The sequence below is a fragment of the Myiozetetes cayanensis genome, unplaced genomic scaffold (genome assembly GCF_022539395.1).
Source record: "Myiozetetes cayanensis isolate MyiCay16 unplaced genomic scaffold, myiCay2020 scf21, whole genome shotgun sequence".
NCBI classification, from domain to species: Eukaryota; Metazoa; Chordata; class Aves; order Passeriformes; family Tyrannidae; genus Myiozetetes; species Myiozetetes cayanensis.
This window is the reverse complement of record NW_026087423.1, coordinates 2,274,475-2,289,515: the sequence shown is the minus strand read 5'-3', so window position 1 is coordinate 2,289,515 and position 15,041 is coordinate 2,274,475. Positions and strand designations below refer to the sequence as shown.

The 15,041-nt window shown below is 47.0% G+C and overlaps 1 protein-coding gene across 1 annotated transcript in view; it reads right to left on the bottom strand.

The window, feature by feature from the left end:
* The window catches only part of MED13L (mediator complex subunit 13L), a 163,287-nt gene that overhangs the window by 19,515 nt on the left and 128,731 nt on the right, over nt 1-15,041 (bottom strand). The window contains exons 11-19 of the mRNA XM_050318231.1: nt 14,563-14,785; nt 13,496-13,601; nt 13,003-13,127; nt 11,493-11,592; nt 7,828-8,048; nt 6,249-6,454; nt 2,999-3,945; nt 2,160-2,339; nt 546-769 (exon numbers count right to left, since the gene is read on the bottom strand). Coding sequence (XP_050174188.1) covers nt 546-769; nt 2,160-2,339; nt 2,999-3,945; nt 6,249-6,454; nt 7,828-8,048; nt 11,493-11,592; nt 13,003-13,127; nt 13,496-13,601; nt 14,563-14,785 — 2,332 coding nt within the window. The remainder of the gene's footprint in view (nt 1-545; nt 770-2,159; nt 2,340-2,998; nt 3,946-6,248; nt 6,455-7,827; nt 8,049-11,492; nt 11,593-13,002; nt 13,128-13,495; nt 13,602-14,562; nt 14,786-15,041) is intronic.

Sequence of the window (15,041 nt, the reverse complement as noted above, 5' to 3'; positions counted from 1 at the left end):
CACTGGAAAGGGCTGCCCAGGAGGGGGTGGAGTCACCGTCCCTGGGGGTGTTTAGGGACAGACTGGGTGTGGCATCAGCGCCAGGGGCTGGGTGACACGGTGGGGTTGGGTCACAGGTTGGACTCGATGATCTCAGAGGGCTTTTCCAGCCTGGCTGATTCTGTAAGGAATTCTGGGTACTGGGGATTACAGCACCTGCACACCAAAACAATTAATGGTTTATGCCCAGCTTAGCAGTTTTGAGAAAGCAGCTCCTTGGTCTGCCCCTTGCTCTTTAGGCTTGGTTGGGCCATTGCTGTGAGGCTGCACTAAAGCCACTGCCACATCCTCTGTGTGCTGCAAAGAGCAGGGGGGACACGTACCCCAAACTGCCCAGAGGATCACAGGGTAACTCAGACAGCATTGCTGGAAAGCCCTCAGAGGGAAAGAAAACCCTTCTTCAAATAGCTGTGACTTTAAAAAACACGGATTTCTCCCAGTGACCCTGCACCAGGGCAGAAGTGACACTTGGGAAGCAGTAACTCAGCGTGGTCCCTGTTTCCAACCTCGTATACAGCGCTCAAGTCCCTGAAGAAAGTTTTGGCTCCGTCGAGCAAGGCCTCGTTTTCCGGACACACCACGATGTAGGCGACGTCCCGATGGCCCCCGTATGGGTCCAGCAAGAGCCTCTCCCAGAAGGGCAAGGAGAAGGGAGAGATTGTCAGGAAGTCCTTGTCGTAGCCCACGAGTAACGTTGGGATCGGGAGAGGCTCAGGGGATTCCTCAGAGCCTTCCAGGAGAAAAGAAAGAAAGAAAGAAGAAATGTTACAATAACTGGGAATCACTAATCCCTGATCATCGAGTGGTGAATGTGTGTCAAGGGTGTGCCAGCCCTGGTGAACCACGTTCTCACACGGCCCTTCTTGAAAAAAAATTTCAATAAAGGAAAGGAGATTTATACTGTCCTTGAGAAATGTCATGGTCTGGTCCTGGTTTTCTTTTGTCATATCCATAACCACAGCTCAGGAGTTCCTGTTCTGTCACAAGTAATAACAGGAAAACACAAAATCTGGTCTTACAGTTCTTCACCCACCTCCACCTGGCTGTGTAAAATTACCAAAGCTCAGGCTCGTTTATTCCCAGGTATGTAATACCACACCAAGTGATCACGATTCCATAAATTGCCTCCTGCCCCTCTCCACAGGATGTGCTCTGAGCACTTGTTGTCCCCATGGAGAGGATTATTATCCAGGGTAACAGGGTGACTCCCAGACACTGAGCTCAGTGGAAGAAATATTGCTGAAAATGTCAAGCTAAAATATACTCACTAGTTTCTGCAGAATGTAATTCAACTTTATTAAAAAGTTCAGTAGAATTCACTGACTCTCCATCAAAGGCTCTGCTTTGTACTCCGTGAGAATTTCAGTTTTATTCTCTGGCAACAACTGGCAAATGCTAACTCTTAAAGTTACAGATTACTAGAAGTACTGCAGCACAACAGCCTTGGACAGGAACTGGAGTTACCCCCACATGTCCCAGCCCCAAAGAAAGCACCAATGTATAAAATATCAACAGAGAGGAAACGAAGCTGTTGTAAAAAAAACTAACCAAGACTGCATGGGTTGAGCCTGAAATAAGAAATACAGATTTAAATGTCTGTCATTGTTCTGCAAAAGTGCACATGCAAAATCCAGCTTGTAACTTGGATTTCCCAGAGGTGTCACAGCCAGATATTTAAAACAAAGCTTCTTATTAAGGCTGTGAGAAGCCTGAGAACAAGCAAAGCTGTGTGTGGAGAAAGCACCCCCAGGTTTTGTGGACTTGCACAGCTCACACAGCCCCTCTCCCCCTTGGGCTGTGGCTGATTTTAGCAGCTCCCTCTGCTCACGTTGTGTCTACACCAGGCTGCTTCAGTCTGAGCCCAACCCCACGCTCAGATGGGGGCTGAGCCTCACCCACCACTTCTGCCCTCTGTAAATGTCCATCCGTCTGGAAGGGTAAAGCCTCCACCACCTGTTCAAGATGTGCTTCAAATGCCTTTCAGGGCACTCTAAAGCCATGTGAAGAGCTCCCCACGATCCCAAGCCGCATGAAGAGCCCCCTCCTAACACAGAGGCAAGAACCCATTTCCAGGAAGCTCTGCTTCCATTCCAGCTTGGCATGGCCCACAGCGCACATACCGTAGGTTCCCCGGCCGGCCATCTTATGGAATTGCTGCCAGGTGAGTGGTCCCTGCACGTGCTGGATGTTCTCCCAGGTCCTTCCCGTTCTCTTCTTCTGGATGGCATCCTGGAGGAAGGGCTGGAGCGAGAGCAGCATGCGCACCACGTCCTGGGAGGAGAGCATGCTGATGTCCAGCACTGCAAGGACAAGGAGCACCATCACTTCAGGGAGGGACACCAACAGTTCCTCAGAGGGGACAACATTTTCTGTGCACTGTGCCTTCCTACTGCTCTGCACACTGCCCATGGAATTTGGGCAACTCTAATCAGCCTAAGGGCATTTCATGTGGTGCTTTCTGAAAACCCTGTCACCACAGCCTTCACAAACCTTCCAGTGCTACTGCTGCCCAGCTCAGTTCACGAGATGTCAGAGCATCTTTGAACAGGTAATATTTAATTATAAAATAATTATTTTTCCCTGGACACTTTGTCCCCCCTAACTCTCATGTACAGAGCAATTCTCATCTGCTGACTGCTTTTACCCTTCTCCAGAAAATGAGGGGCCATAATTCTGCCTTCCCCCACACACCTGGATTTGTTTTGCCTCTCTGCTGTCAGATTTGTGAACTTCCACACAGACTCTGTCACAATTTAGGCCACAAAGTCTGAGGACAACAGGACTACCAGTACTTGAGATGTAACCAGACTATCAGTACTTCAGATATCATTTATAAAGCTTCCAGAAGTCTATTTCTAGTGCATTCTCAGGCCTGTCACTTCCCACAGAAAGATTAGGCGGGTCACGACTGCCAGGACTCAAACGAATCCCAGGGCCAAAGGGTGGGTTGTGCCCCTACCGTTGCTGTGAGGCCAGGAATGGACAGTGGCACTTCGCACGAGGGCCTCGTCCACCTTGCCCCCCGTGGGGTTGTCCACGTACTGCCGGCCCTGCTCCAGGGCGTTGAAACACTCCACCCAGGAGTCGTTGCTGTCGGCCTGCAGCCGGTCGTAGCTCCAGCTCGTGCAGGGCAGCGCCTGCCGGTTGTTGGCGGACATGTAATCCAGGCAGCTCAGCGACGTGAAGGGCTGCGTGTGCTGGTTCTGCAGGAGCAGCAGGAGGCTCGTGGGGGGCTCCTGGCTCCTCCTGGCTCCCTCTCCCATCTGCGACATCAGGCCGCTCTGACAGACCATCAGCCGCCGTTCCGCGGCCTGGCCGATGTCCGAGGTCCTGCCGAAGATGTCGAGCTCGTCCTCGATGAAGAGCCCCGAGTTGTAGCCCAGCTTGCGGTTGATGATGGCACTGAAGCCGCAGGTGCAGCGGTACTGGTCCTCGTTGGACGAGTCCGGGATGTACAGCCCCACGTCGGCGCCCTTGATGTTCATGTTGCAGGCGCAGACGCAGCAGCTGTCGAAGTTCCTGTCCTTGAAGATGTTGAGCACGGAGTCGGAGAGGATGAGGGTGACGTACAGGCTGTGGGCCTCGGGGATGGGCTGCACCGTGCCCGGCTCCACCGAGTTCAGCGGCCGCGTGGTGGAGGGCGTGGAGGCGGGAGAGCCCTGGTCCGTGCTGTCGTACTTGACGGAGCCCTGGCCGCTGGCGGTGCCCCCGCCCCGGGGCGTCCTGGGCGTGCGGGGGGTGCGCGGGGTGGGCACGGAGAAGCGGGGGGTGGCGGGGGACGGCAGCACCCCCGCCCCGCTGTTGCTGGCGGGGGCCGTGCTGTTGAGCGTCACCGGGGTGCTCATCTGGGGGGTGCTCATCTGCAGGTAGTCCTGGTCCGCCAGGCTCCCCACGCTAGGCACGTTGCTGCAAGGAACACACGGGAACAGGGTCACATCCCGGCACAAACTGGTCGGTTGCGGAGACTGATTTGGTCAAAACTCACTTTTAAACACTTAAAGGCGATGGTGAAAACTGAAAGGGCTCGTTGAAAAGTAGTAAAGAACACACTGCCCGCCACCTTCACTCCTGTCTCTCGACACAGCTGGTAATTCTCACCACGAACACCACTGTTTCCTGTTATTATAACAGGTATCATCTCAGGCACTTCACCCTCTCAAAGATTATTCCCATGGCCTAAAACTCAAATGCTCTTGAGAACAATCTCTAGATGAAATATCAACTTAAGGTTTAGATTACTTGTAAATCTTTCAGGGGAAAGAGAAAGAACTGTAGTTGTTACTGTAAACACCATTATCTGTGAAGAGATACACAGAGAGTGGAAATGAGGAAAGTATTTCAGAAGCACACAAAAGTTACTTTGTTTTAGAAGTGATCCCTTTAAATAGCTGTCACAAGCCGTGCTGATACATGACACCACTCACAGTGACACACAGCTGGTAACAGTATGTCCCAGTCTGTAAATTCAAGCCCACATTCCACAGCCCAATGGGACACGTTCCATTACAAACTCTTAGCCCAGCAAAGCTCAGAGCTGCATCTCTGGGTCATCTCCATTCATGGCTGGCTTTTATTACTCTGGTTTTGTCATTTTCTGCCAAATTCAAGTGACCACAGAACAGCTGGTACATTGCCACGGGACCTCTCCTCCACTGCAGTGACTCCTATCACGACAGAGGTGATGTGGGGCCAAACAAAGATGATCCTTCCTGTTCTCTCTCCAGGTCACTCCTCTTGCCATGTGTTCATTCCATATCAGGGCAAGGAAAGCCTGTGAGAACTCAGTGAGTCCCTGGGTGGAGAAGGGGAATCAGGGTTTTCCCATGTTTATCTGCTCTCACAGCGTATTTCAGGTGTTGTTGAAAAGGACCATCATTTGAATGCTCACATATCACTAATGACTTGAAAAGGAAAACAGTGAAGACCTTATTCCTTACAATCATTTTATTACCTTGAGCTGATGTGAGTCCACCTCAAAGCAGGAGAGGGAAAAATAATGAGGCAAGGCTGAAGGAGCCGTGGAGCTGAAGCACAGAGTGCCTCAGACTAATAAGAAAAGGTGACCTAGAAACCTTGATTGGCAATCACCACTCTGTGGGAAGCCTGCAGTAATAATCCTCACTCTAATTGGATTAGATTGAAAATGAAAGGGGTTTTTTCCCCAACAAATACCTGAAATTAATAACCAGCTCAGGCCCGGTGCATCAGTTACTATTATGAACAAACCTGAGAATTAAATTGCTCCCCAGGCACTGTATCAAGGGTTTACAATTTCTTCTTTGCAATTCTTTTGAGAGCACTGAAGGATCCTTTGGGGCTGGAAAAGGACTGATTTAAAGGATTTACAGACTGATTTAAAGATACAGCCTGCTTCCTCCAGAAATGAAGCAGTGCAGCAGGAGACCTTTGTACTATTATTCTGCCTTTTAAGGGGTTTTATTAATTTAATGGTGCGAATTCTTGCTTAGCTTTCAAAACCTCCAGCAATGAATTTCCTCCACAAACACAGCTACTCTCTGAGAACTGAGTGAGGAATACAAGCCTTGAAAATTAATGTCAGTGTTTCCTTATAGGTCACACCACTCTTGTACTTGGCATCTCTTCTTTTGGTATCAAAAAGGGCAGGACAGCACAGACCAGACCACGGACCTGTCCCAGGTCACCCACTCAGGGAACACACAGGAGCTCAGAAGAGCTCACCAAGAGCACAGAGGAGCTCTCACAGGCCTTTTTAACATCTTCAGAGCCCTCAGAGAGCAAACTGGAACCACCAGGGGCAGAGATCATCAGTCTGGAGCTCAAACTGACACACAAGTACCAACCAGAGGGGAGCCTGACTGGGCTGGATGGGAAGGGAGAGACCTGAGGGGCTCAGTGCAGTCATTTTGTTCCCTAACATTTCTGGTTTACGCTAAATCACAGGATTTTCCTGTATCAGAATCTGCAGTTAATTCAGGTCCTGAGTGTCCCTGTTCTGTAGAAGCACCAAGAGTGCAGTGGACACTGAAACAGCCCTGACTGCCAAAAGCTGGGCTTAAATCACACGGTCCTGAGATCAGAACTGTCCTCACCTCAGACCACCACAAATCTAAAAGCTTTCAGTTACTCTTGCAGGTTACAAAGCTCTGCTAACACAGCCAGCCATTTCAATTCATGAGTCACTTTTAGGCCTGGGCTGGACAAGCTCCTTCCCCCAGGACTGCACTCACTTGTAGCCGTCTCTGATGAAAGTGGCTGCGGGCGGCAGAGGGAGTTGTTCGATTTTGGGAGGAACAGCCCACGAAGGCCTGAAGATGCAGCTGTCTGGGATCTTCAGAGGTAGGAGGCACTGGCTGGGCAGGATCTTCAGCGGAGCAAACAGGGAGGAGCCCACGAAAGGTTGAAATGATGGAACTTTGTGCACATACGAGAAGTCCTGAAACACCAAAGCGACACCGGTTACAACAACAGGATCAGGATGTTCTTCAGGTATTTAAATTCAAACCCACTGTACTCTTTCAACCCTCTACAGTTGCTTTTTTCCTGCCAAAATTAAGGATATTTATTCACTCCACAAAACATTCCAGAGCATTCCTCCAAGGAAACTCAGCTGAGGCTCCCTGTTACCCTGAGGTGCTGCACAGCCTCATGGCAGGAGGTTCACAGCTCGAGCAGGCTCCTTCAAGACAAGCTCTGTCTGAAACATGAGTAGTGCTCTGGGAAATTTTCACACTATCTGATTTTAAGCACCTAATTTAGGCACTTAAAAGATTGATCTTTGCATGACTTCTGTCCTGACAATGAGTCACAGTGTGAAAAAACCTGAGGTGCCTTGAGGCAGCCTCTGAATAAAATTCATAGAATTTTAGTAATAACAGTGGACACTTTGCACATGCCAATTATTAAATACAAATAGAGTATTAAATACAAATATCTAAATAGTCTAGCAAGCATAATATTAACTATAAATGAAGTTCAGTCAAGCTGGGCTTTCACTGACTGCCACTTTTGCTTGCAGAGAGTGATGACAAGAACTTCAGCCAGAGTTTCTAGAGCTGTTCCCAGCCTCTTTCAGAACAGAGCTAGTCCTTTGGAGGCACTACTGCAAAGTAAAAACCAGTATTAGAACAGTAACAGCATTTAGCATCTTCTTATTTCTTTGCATTTTTCCCCTGCACCTTGCCAAGCACTGAGAGGGGCATCTCCCTTTCATTCCCTGTGTCCAAAGGAACAGGGTGACATTACCTGACCTGTGTCACACACACAAGTCAGGTAAGAATGGTCCCTTCTGGGCTTAACACTTGGGAAGTAACATCAGCTGAAGAAGAAACACAGCAAGTTCAACCCCTGGGCTTTCTCAGAGAGTTTCATCCCTAAGCAGGAAAGGAACATTGCAGAGAGAAAAGGGCACCACTTCACCCTTCAGGGAGGGTGACCCAGCAAAGGTGCTACAGAGAAATTATCTGAGGAAATGTATCATTTAACAAACACTTATGCACAAGGGTGGTGTTTTTTCAGACATGGACATTCTTTCTGTTGGGCACAGGGCTCAACAATGTTGTTTGTTTCCTGAGTACACCCAAAAACATTACAGACATAAAACTACCACAAGAAAAATGCCCATAGTTAAAACCAGGGACATGATTAAAAAGCTCTTTTACCAGAGGAGAATTTTTTTCCCCTATTAAAGACTTTATATGGGCCCAGTTCACATTTCTGGTGGGCTACACACCCCGCATGTGACTCGTTTCTAAAAATCAAAGCATTCATAGGTGAGCTTATAAAAACACTAAATTTTTGGTGTGTTACCTTGATTTCTTCAGGTTTGGGGCTACCTAACCCATCTTCCACCTCCATTTTGAACTCAGCAAGCTGTGTGGGAACCATGTTGACCATCGGACTCTCCATCATGCCCAGGGTGGTCACAGTCTCGGAGCTTATCCCGTCTTTGTAACTCATGACTGGGGAGAAGGCAGGGTGCTGTTCTAGAGAAGGTGGTGTTGGGAACATCCTTTGGAGATCTGCCACAGCTGAAGATGATGCAATAACACATTTTAGGCATTAAATTACAAATTTCCGAGGGAATTCAATAAAACAAAAGAGCCCAACCCAAGGCTAGCTCTTATCCCATCAGTTAAAACCCAGCAGAGGTTCTACAAACTTAAGGAGTTCTGAGAGCAGCATAAATCTAGACAAAAAGTCAACTCCTAGGGAAAAATTCCAGCAATTCCTGGGGATATTTTGCAAGTTTGTTATGCAGCTGAAAAAACAATTTGTGTGTAGACACACAAATTCCATGTTTGGCAGCAATAAATTAATGCCTCGTAACAGAATAGATGAAGTGACACCAATGTAAAGTTCACCCAGCAGCTGTTTCTAAGGAGTCACAGAGTGGCTTCTTCCCTTTTCCTGGGCTGACACCAGCCCTAAATCAGGAGGCCTTTGGGATTAGGGTGCACTGAGCTGCATTTCTCCTCTCCTCAACCCACTGCAGCCTCATCTGGTCCATGGCAACACAAGCCCTGTTGCTACACAAACACGGGCAGTTTTGCTCAAGAACCAGACTCCGAAGTGCCAAGTGTCAGAGGAAACCACACAATTATCATTTTGCACCACAGGACACTAAGTCAGGAGAATTCCTGAACTAGTTCTCAGGAAATGAGAGTAATGGAATCATCCACTGCCTGTTTTCTCTTTAAGCAAAACAAGCAACCCCAACAGAGACGCTTGAGACAGTTGTAATGCAATCAAAGGCAAATCTCAGCAAAGATTTTTATGTTCTTCCCCAGCTACATTCTGTTTCCTTCCACATTTATTTTGTGTGAAATTCAGAGTAGATGCTGCATTTTCCTGCCTCGAATTAGGGCAGATCCTCTCTGGACAGACCCATCCCTCTGGTGAAGCACTGCAGCCAGGGAAGGGTGAATCCCCACAGGTGTCTCCTCTGGAACACCTTTTCTGACAGATTGAATGCCCAGTCCCATTTCCACCCCCAAGCTGGCAGGACATCCTTGCATTCAATAACATTTGCAGCCTAAAGATGATGGAAAATGCATAAATCAATAGAGGGATTTCTGGCTGGTAAACACTGTGTTGTGGAAATCCAAACTGTGCTCAAAAACTAATTGAAAAGGGCAGAAATAAGTGACAGAATTAGAATATAGAATTGTAACATTATATATTAGAATATCTATATATCAGAATTACATTATATGAAATCCTACAGTAACAGCACATCCTGTAGGATGCTGCAGCCCCAGGATGTGTCTCCACTCTGCCCTCACAGAGCCAAACCTGCATTTTGTGCTTTCATGCCCAGAGGTGACACAGCCAGGCTATTTGAGTGCAACAACCCAAACAGGTGAGGTCCCCTCGAAATGGAGCTCTTTTGGTCATAACTGTCAAGGCTGAACCCAAAGTCCTTCACAGCCTGGAGCAGCAGAGTAAATAACAGGCTATGAATTATTCCCACTCAGCCCTTTTTCTTTTATTTCCCCACTTTCTCAGTCTTTGACCTTATTCTTGTCTTGATCCAGGATAAATCAACGCTGAAAACAGGTTCAGTGGAATGGAAAAAGCTCTTTTCCACCCAGTGCCACTGTGGAATAGAATCTTCAGGATGGCAGCTGGATTGGCCACCTCTGCTTTTTAACAGGTATGTTTTAGACATTGCAGAGGGACAGGAAGGAAGGGTAAAATGAAAGGTGGTCAGTAGGAATTTACGATGCTGGACAGGGCATTTCAGCTCCCCACAGACACTGCTGTGCCTGCACTGCTGGTGCCAAGGCCACAGCCACAAACCACCAGTGCAGTGTAATTTTAACTTCCCTCACTGCATCATTTTCTCACCTCAAGCTCACTCCACTTAGCAAAATCCTGCAGTGCAGATTCATAAAAAAGTTTAATTACAAAAAGTCCCCCAACCCTACAGCAACAGGCAGCTATCATCACTCATTTTCATGTGTGTCATGCTTGAAAAAGCTTTGCATATTTTAAAAAGCTATGGATCAACTAAACCTGTCAAAATCCAATCTCTGTATACTTCAGACTTCTACATTTGAGTAAATCAGCACAGCTTTTATGGGTCCATAAAACTCTGACTCATCTCCCTCAGACTGGTTTTTTCTTCACCTCAATTTGTTCTCATTACCAGCTGAAGTTAATGAGAAGGCATTAAAGAATGATTTGCAGAGAGATTGGATTTCTGCTTGTAGCAGCCACAAAAATCAAACCTTCTTCCTCCTCACCACCAAGTAATTTGTAATTTGTAATTTGATTCCCTAGTGCTACACCAAAAATTGTCACCTTCCTCCCCTCACACAGACACATTTCCCTTTCATCTCAAAAGGAATCCAACATGAATTAATATAATCAGAGAATTGTTTTGGTTGGAAAAGACCTCTGAGATCATCGAGTCCAATCATTCCCCAGCACTGCCAAGGCCACCACTGGTCATGTCTCCAATTGCCACATCCACGGGGATTTTAAATCCCCCAGGGATGGGGACTCCACCCCTGCCCCAGGCAGCTGTGCCAGGGCTGGGCAGCCCTTTCAGTGAGGAAATTTTCCCTGATACCCAACCTAAAGCTCCCCTGGCACAACGTGAGCTGTGAACCCTCTTCCAGTCACTTGTTACCTGGGAGAGGAGCCCGACCCCAGCTGACTCCAGCCTCAGAGTAAAACTCCTCATTCCCAGCAGTTGTTGGCACAGTCCTTACAAAAAAGCCCTTTTGTTTTAATCTGCATTTCACACAATTTCAGCACGCCAAATGTGATGTCTAAGCTCCCTGCACTCCCATATCCTTCCTTGTCCATGTGCTGTGCCTGCACCAGCATCACTCCCACAGCCACCTGCAAAGGTCTCCAACGTGCCTCCAGTCAGAACCTCGTCCTTTGATTTTAATCATGCTTCTAGATTAAACCCTGAAGGCACTTTTAGTTTTAATTTGTCAAATGCTCCATGCAATTTTCTTCCAAAGACAGGTTGTACCATAATGGCCAATTGGTAAGTCACAGGTTTATATTCTTTGATTTTGTTCATCACAGAATATGCTGAGCTGGAAGGGACCCACAAGGATCATCCAGTCCAGCTCCTGGCCCTGCCCAGGACACCCCAACAATCCCACCCTGTCCCTCAGAGTGTTGTCCAAACACTCCTTGAACTAGGAGAAGGATTTATACTTAAAGAGGGATATGGAAATGGTCTAAGTGCCTGAGATTAAACACTGAGCTGAGAATGGAGGGGTAACAAATCCCTCCTGTACTTCCAGTCCCAGGCAATAACAGTCCCAGACCTCAGCCCGAGTCTGCACCAGCACTGCTCAGTGAAACCCGCCTCATTTCTGACACTGCTAATCACAGCATGAAGCACACCCAGATCCTGGGAAGGGACATCCCCGGGTGTGGGGAGATGTGAGGGGATGGGGGGAGATGTGAGGGGAGCACCCAGTGCTCCGGGAGGGGCTGGTACTCACTGGGGGGGTACGGAACCGCCGTCCTGCCGTCCTTGCCCAGCGGCCGCTCCTCGGACCCCGCCGGCGGCAGCTTGGAGGAGCGAAGGGCTGGGGACACAGCCTGGGAGCAGGGAGAGCACACATCAAACACTGCAACCTCCACATGCACAAAGGCTGCAAATTCTGAGACCTCCCTGAGCGCAACTGCGCCGGAAAGAAAACGGGTACTTTTTTTTTTTTTTTTTTACTTTTATAGCAGCCACAAAAAAAAAATCAAACCTTCTTCCTCCTCACCACTAATTAATCTGTAATTTGGTTCATTAGTGTTACACCAAAAAGTCTCACCTTCCTCCTCTCACACAAATACATTACCTTTTCACCTCAAGAGAAATGCCAACCACCAAATTCAGAAAGCATTAGAAATTCTGAAGCCTCTCCCAGTGCCATTTCCCAGGAAAGAAAACTTTTCTACTCCCCCCGAGGAGCCTGGATTTCTTTTTCCCCCTCTTTCAACACTAGAACAACACCAGTGTCTCTGAAATATTTGCCTGTCTGCACACTCCCCAGACACTGATACATATCTATAGGCACATATTCCTATGTACACACAAACTGTATTGAAAATGTCATCACAAACCCTGAGCTGGAAATGCCCGTGACTGCTCCACACGATTCCATGGTTGGATCACTCCAGACAATAATGGGAATATGGCACAGAGCAAGCCCAACACATGCAAGTTCCAAGACAGGAAGAGCATTAGGGCCAACTTCACAGAGGAGGGTGATTTTTTATTTTCACAGAACAGTCCTCCAGGAGATTTGCAAATTAACTGTGACATCTGAAGTGGGGCTTGTGTGGAAGCACAGAAAGTAAATTGCTGCGCTTCCAAAGCACTGCCAGCAACCAGACATTAGATCTCTAAACACTATTATCCAGCAGCAGTCAGTTTAGGATCACCTTCTGTATCATTATGGGTATATTAGTTTATTATAAAGATAGCAACTATTCAAATCTTTGCCTTTCCTGGCCTTTTTTCCCTTCATAATTGATATCATTCTGCTTTGCTTTTTGTATTTCCTAACATCCAGCAACAATTGTTGTCTAGGAATAGAGAGAAACGTGGCTTCAGAGGGTTACTGACGTTCTGTGAGGCTGAATTTGTCTTTGGGCAGGTCCTCAGAGGAGGTAGAAGAACAAACCACCGGTGGATGAAACTTGGATCTTTTCCATGTTTCTCACGCACAGAATACTGACAGACAACTGTCAGACAACACAAGCTTTGATGTTCCCTGAGTGAGCTCCTGAAATCCCTGAATTGCACACCCGGATGATTTCTCTCTTTGAGGGATCTCCTGAAATGAATCCTCTCTTTGCCAGCAACTCTTCCCAGCTAAAATCCAGGCCTGCCTACCTGGAAACTCCCTTATCTATTAGGGATAATCGCTCCCCACTAGAACTCCATCCTTCTCCTGCTTTTTGTTGTCCTACAGAACAGTCTACAGGGACAGTCTACAGTCTGCAGGGACTCACCCCGAGCTCATCTTCATCCGAATTGTCAAAGATATTGTCCAGGTCGTGCAGGGATGGAGCCAGATCCGTCACCTGGGTGAGGCTCCCGGAGCCGCCTCGGCCGGCAGCGCTGTCCTGCCGGGTGTCTGCCACGGGGAAAGGGAGAACACAGGGAAAATGGGAGCACAGCAACACAAAATCCCCCCCAGGGGACAAGCAGGAAGCACTGGGGCCCCTCTGGAGCCCAGAAAGAGCCTTGCAGGGAAGGGTAAAGCAACCCCTGAAGGTCAGTCAGGGAAGGGTGAAGGGAGCTGCTGCTCACTTAATATTCTAAAATCATATTTAATTGTGTTATTATAAAACAGACAAGCAAAATCTTCTCCATCTCAGGAGCTGTCTGTAGCTCTCATGTTACAGTCAGAGGTTCAGGGTGGGATTTTTCTTTCAGATGTTACTGCAGAGCACTGACTGGCTGTTTTTGCTTTGCAGAGCCGATCCAAGAGCTGCTACTCACCAGCCTTAGGAGCAGAACTGAAAATGGACATGGCATCTTTTCCTTCAGGAACTGGTGTGGAATGTCCCGTTGGGGGGATTTCCTTGGCACCAATTCCATCTTCTGGCTGTATTAAAAAAAAAAATAAAATCCCAAGAGTTTTTAATGGATATTAATTTAAGTCATGTCAGAACAAATGGTTTCCTATGTCCAGCCGAATTCAGAGCTCTAAATTAAATGTTTTGGGAAGCAAAAAGAATTTAAGAAGGGAGAAGAACACAGATGCCTGTTGTTTACATACACAGCAGGAAAAACGTGGAGTAACACTGTGTATGACTTGTAAAGGATTGCACACACATGGAATTAGCTCTGACAGCCAGTACAGGTAATTAATCACCTCAGACTCTCCACAAAAACACCTTTTGCTCTAGGGAAGGAAAAAGCTGGACTGGAGAGACCTGAGCCTTGCACTGAGGGATCTGCCAGGCTGAAGCAAACAAGAAAAAAAAACAAAACAAAACACCAAATTCTTTAATCTCTGCAAGTGGATATAAGGCTCAAAATCCTTACTTCTTACCTCAAATCTGGAACTTACAGCTGGCCAAGCTGAGTATCTATCTATCTATCTATCTATCTATAACATATAAAAATATATATATAGAAAAATATATATAATATACAATAATATATAGAGTTATATATATAATATATATATATAAAAATATATATATCCCTCACTTTTATATATATATATATGTCCTCTCACCTTTATATATATATATACATACATATACACAGATGGATATTCAGCTTGGCCAGTTGAATATCTATATAAATATAGATATAAATTTATAGTTTTATATATATATAAAAATACATAAGCAAAAATGTGTATATATGCAGGAAATACCAGTTCAAAAATACCCATAATCAAATGAATTTTTCCCAGTGCTGATGCAGGAAAGAAACACAACATCTCCCAGATTCTGATCTGTGGAACAGGTCTGTGTGTCCCAGGGAGCTGAGGGGTAAATGTTGTGCTGCACAGACCCAGAGAGAACACCAAACACTCTGCATTTGCACCTCACCTTGGGCTTTTTGGAGGGATCTTTGTCAGCCCCCAGTTTGCATTTTTTGTTGCCGGTGAAGCTGTACTTGATGTCCCCGTCCTCGAAGGTGTAGGGGTCACTGGTGTCCCCCCAGCCCTCCCCGGGCTGCTGGAGCAGGGGCAGAGGCTCCAGGTAGCTCAGGGGCTGCACCGGCTTCTGCTCTTCCAGAATTTTAAACCGTTTATTGGGCTGTGCCAGGAGCCTGGGAGGGAACAGAACCAAACAAAGGCACCGTGAGACAAAACCAACGCACCTTCCACAGCAAACAAACACAGCCCAGGGCTCGCTCCTTCCACACCTTGATCCAGCAGAAATATGGGGGTTTTTTCCTCAAAAAAAGGATGCATTTGGCTACATTTAGTATTAAATATTTTACTGTACTGAGACCTATGTTAGGACAATGAAAGAAGAATTAATGTTGTCACTAAATAAATGAAAACACTTTGAAATACAGCTTA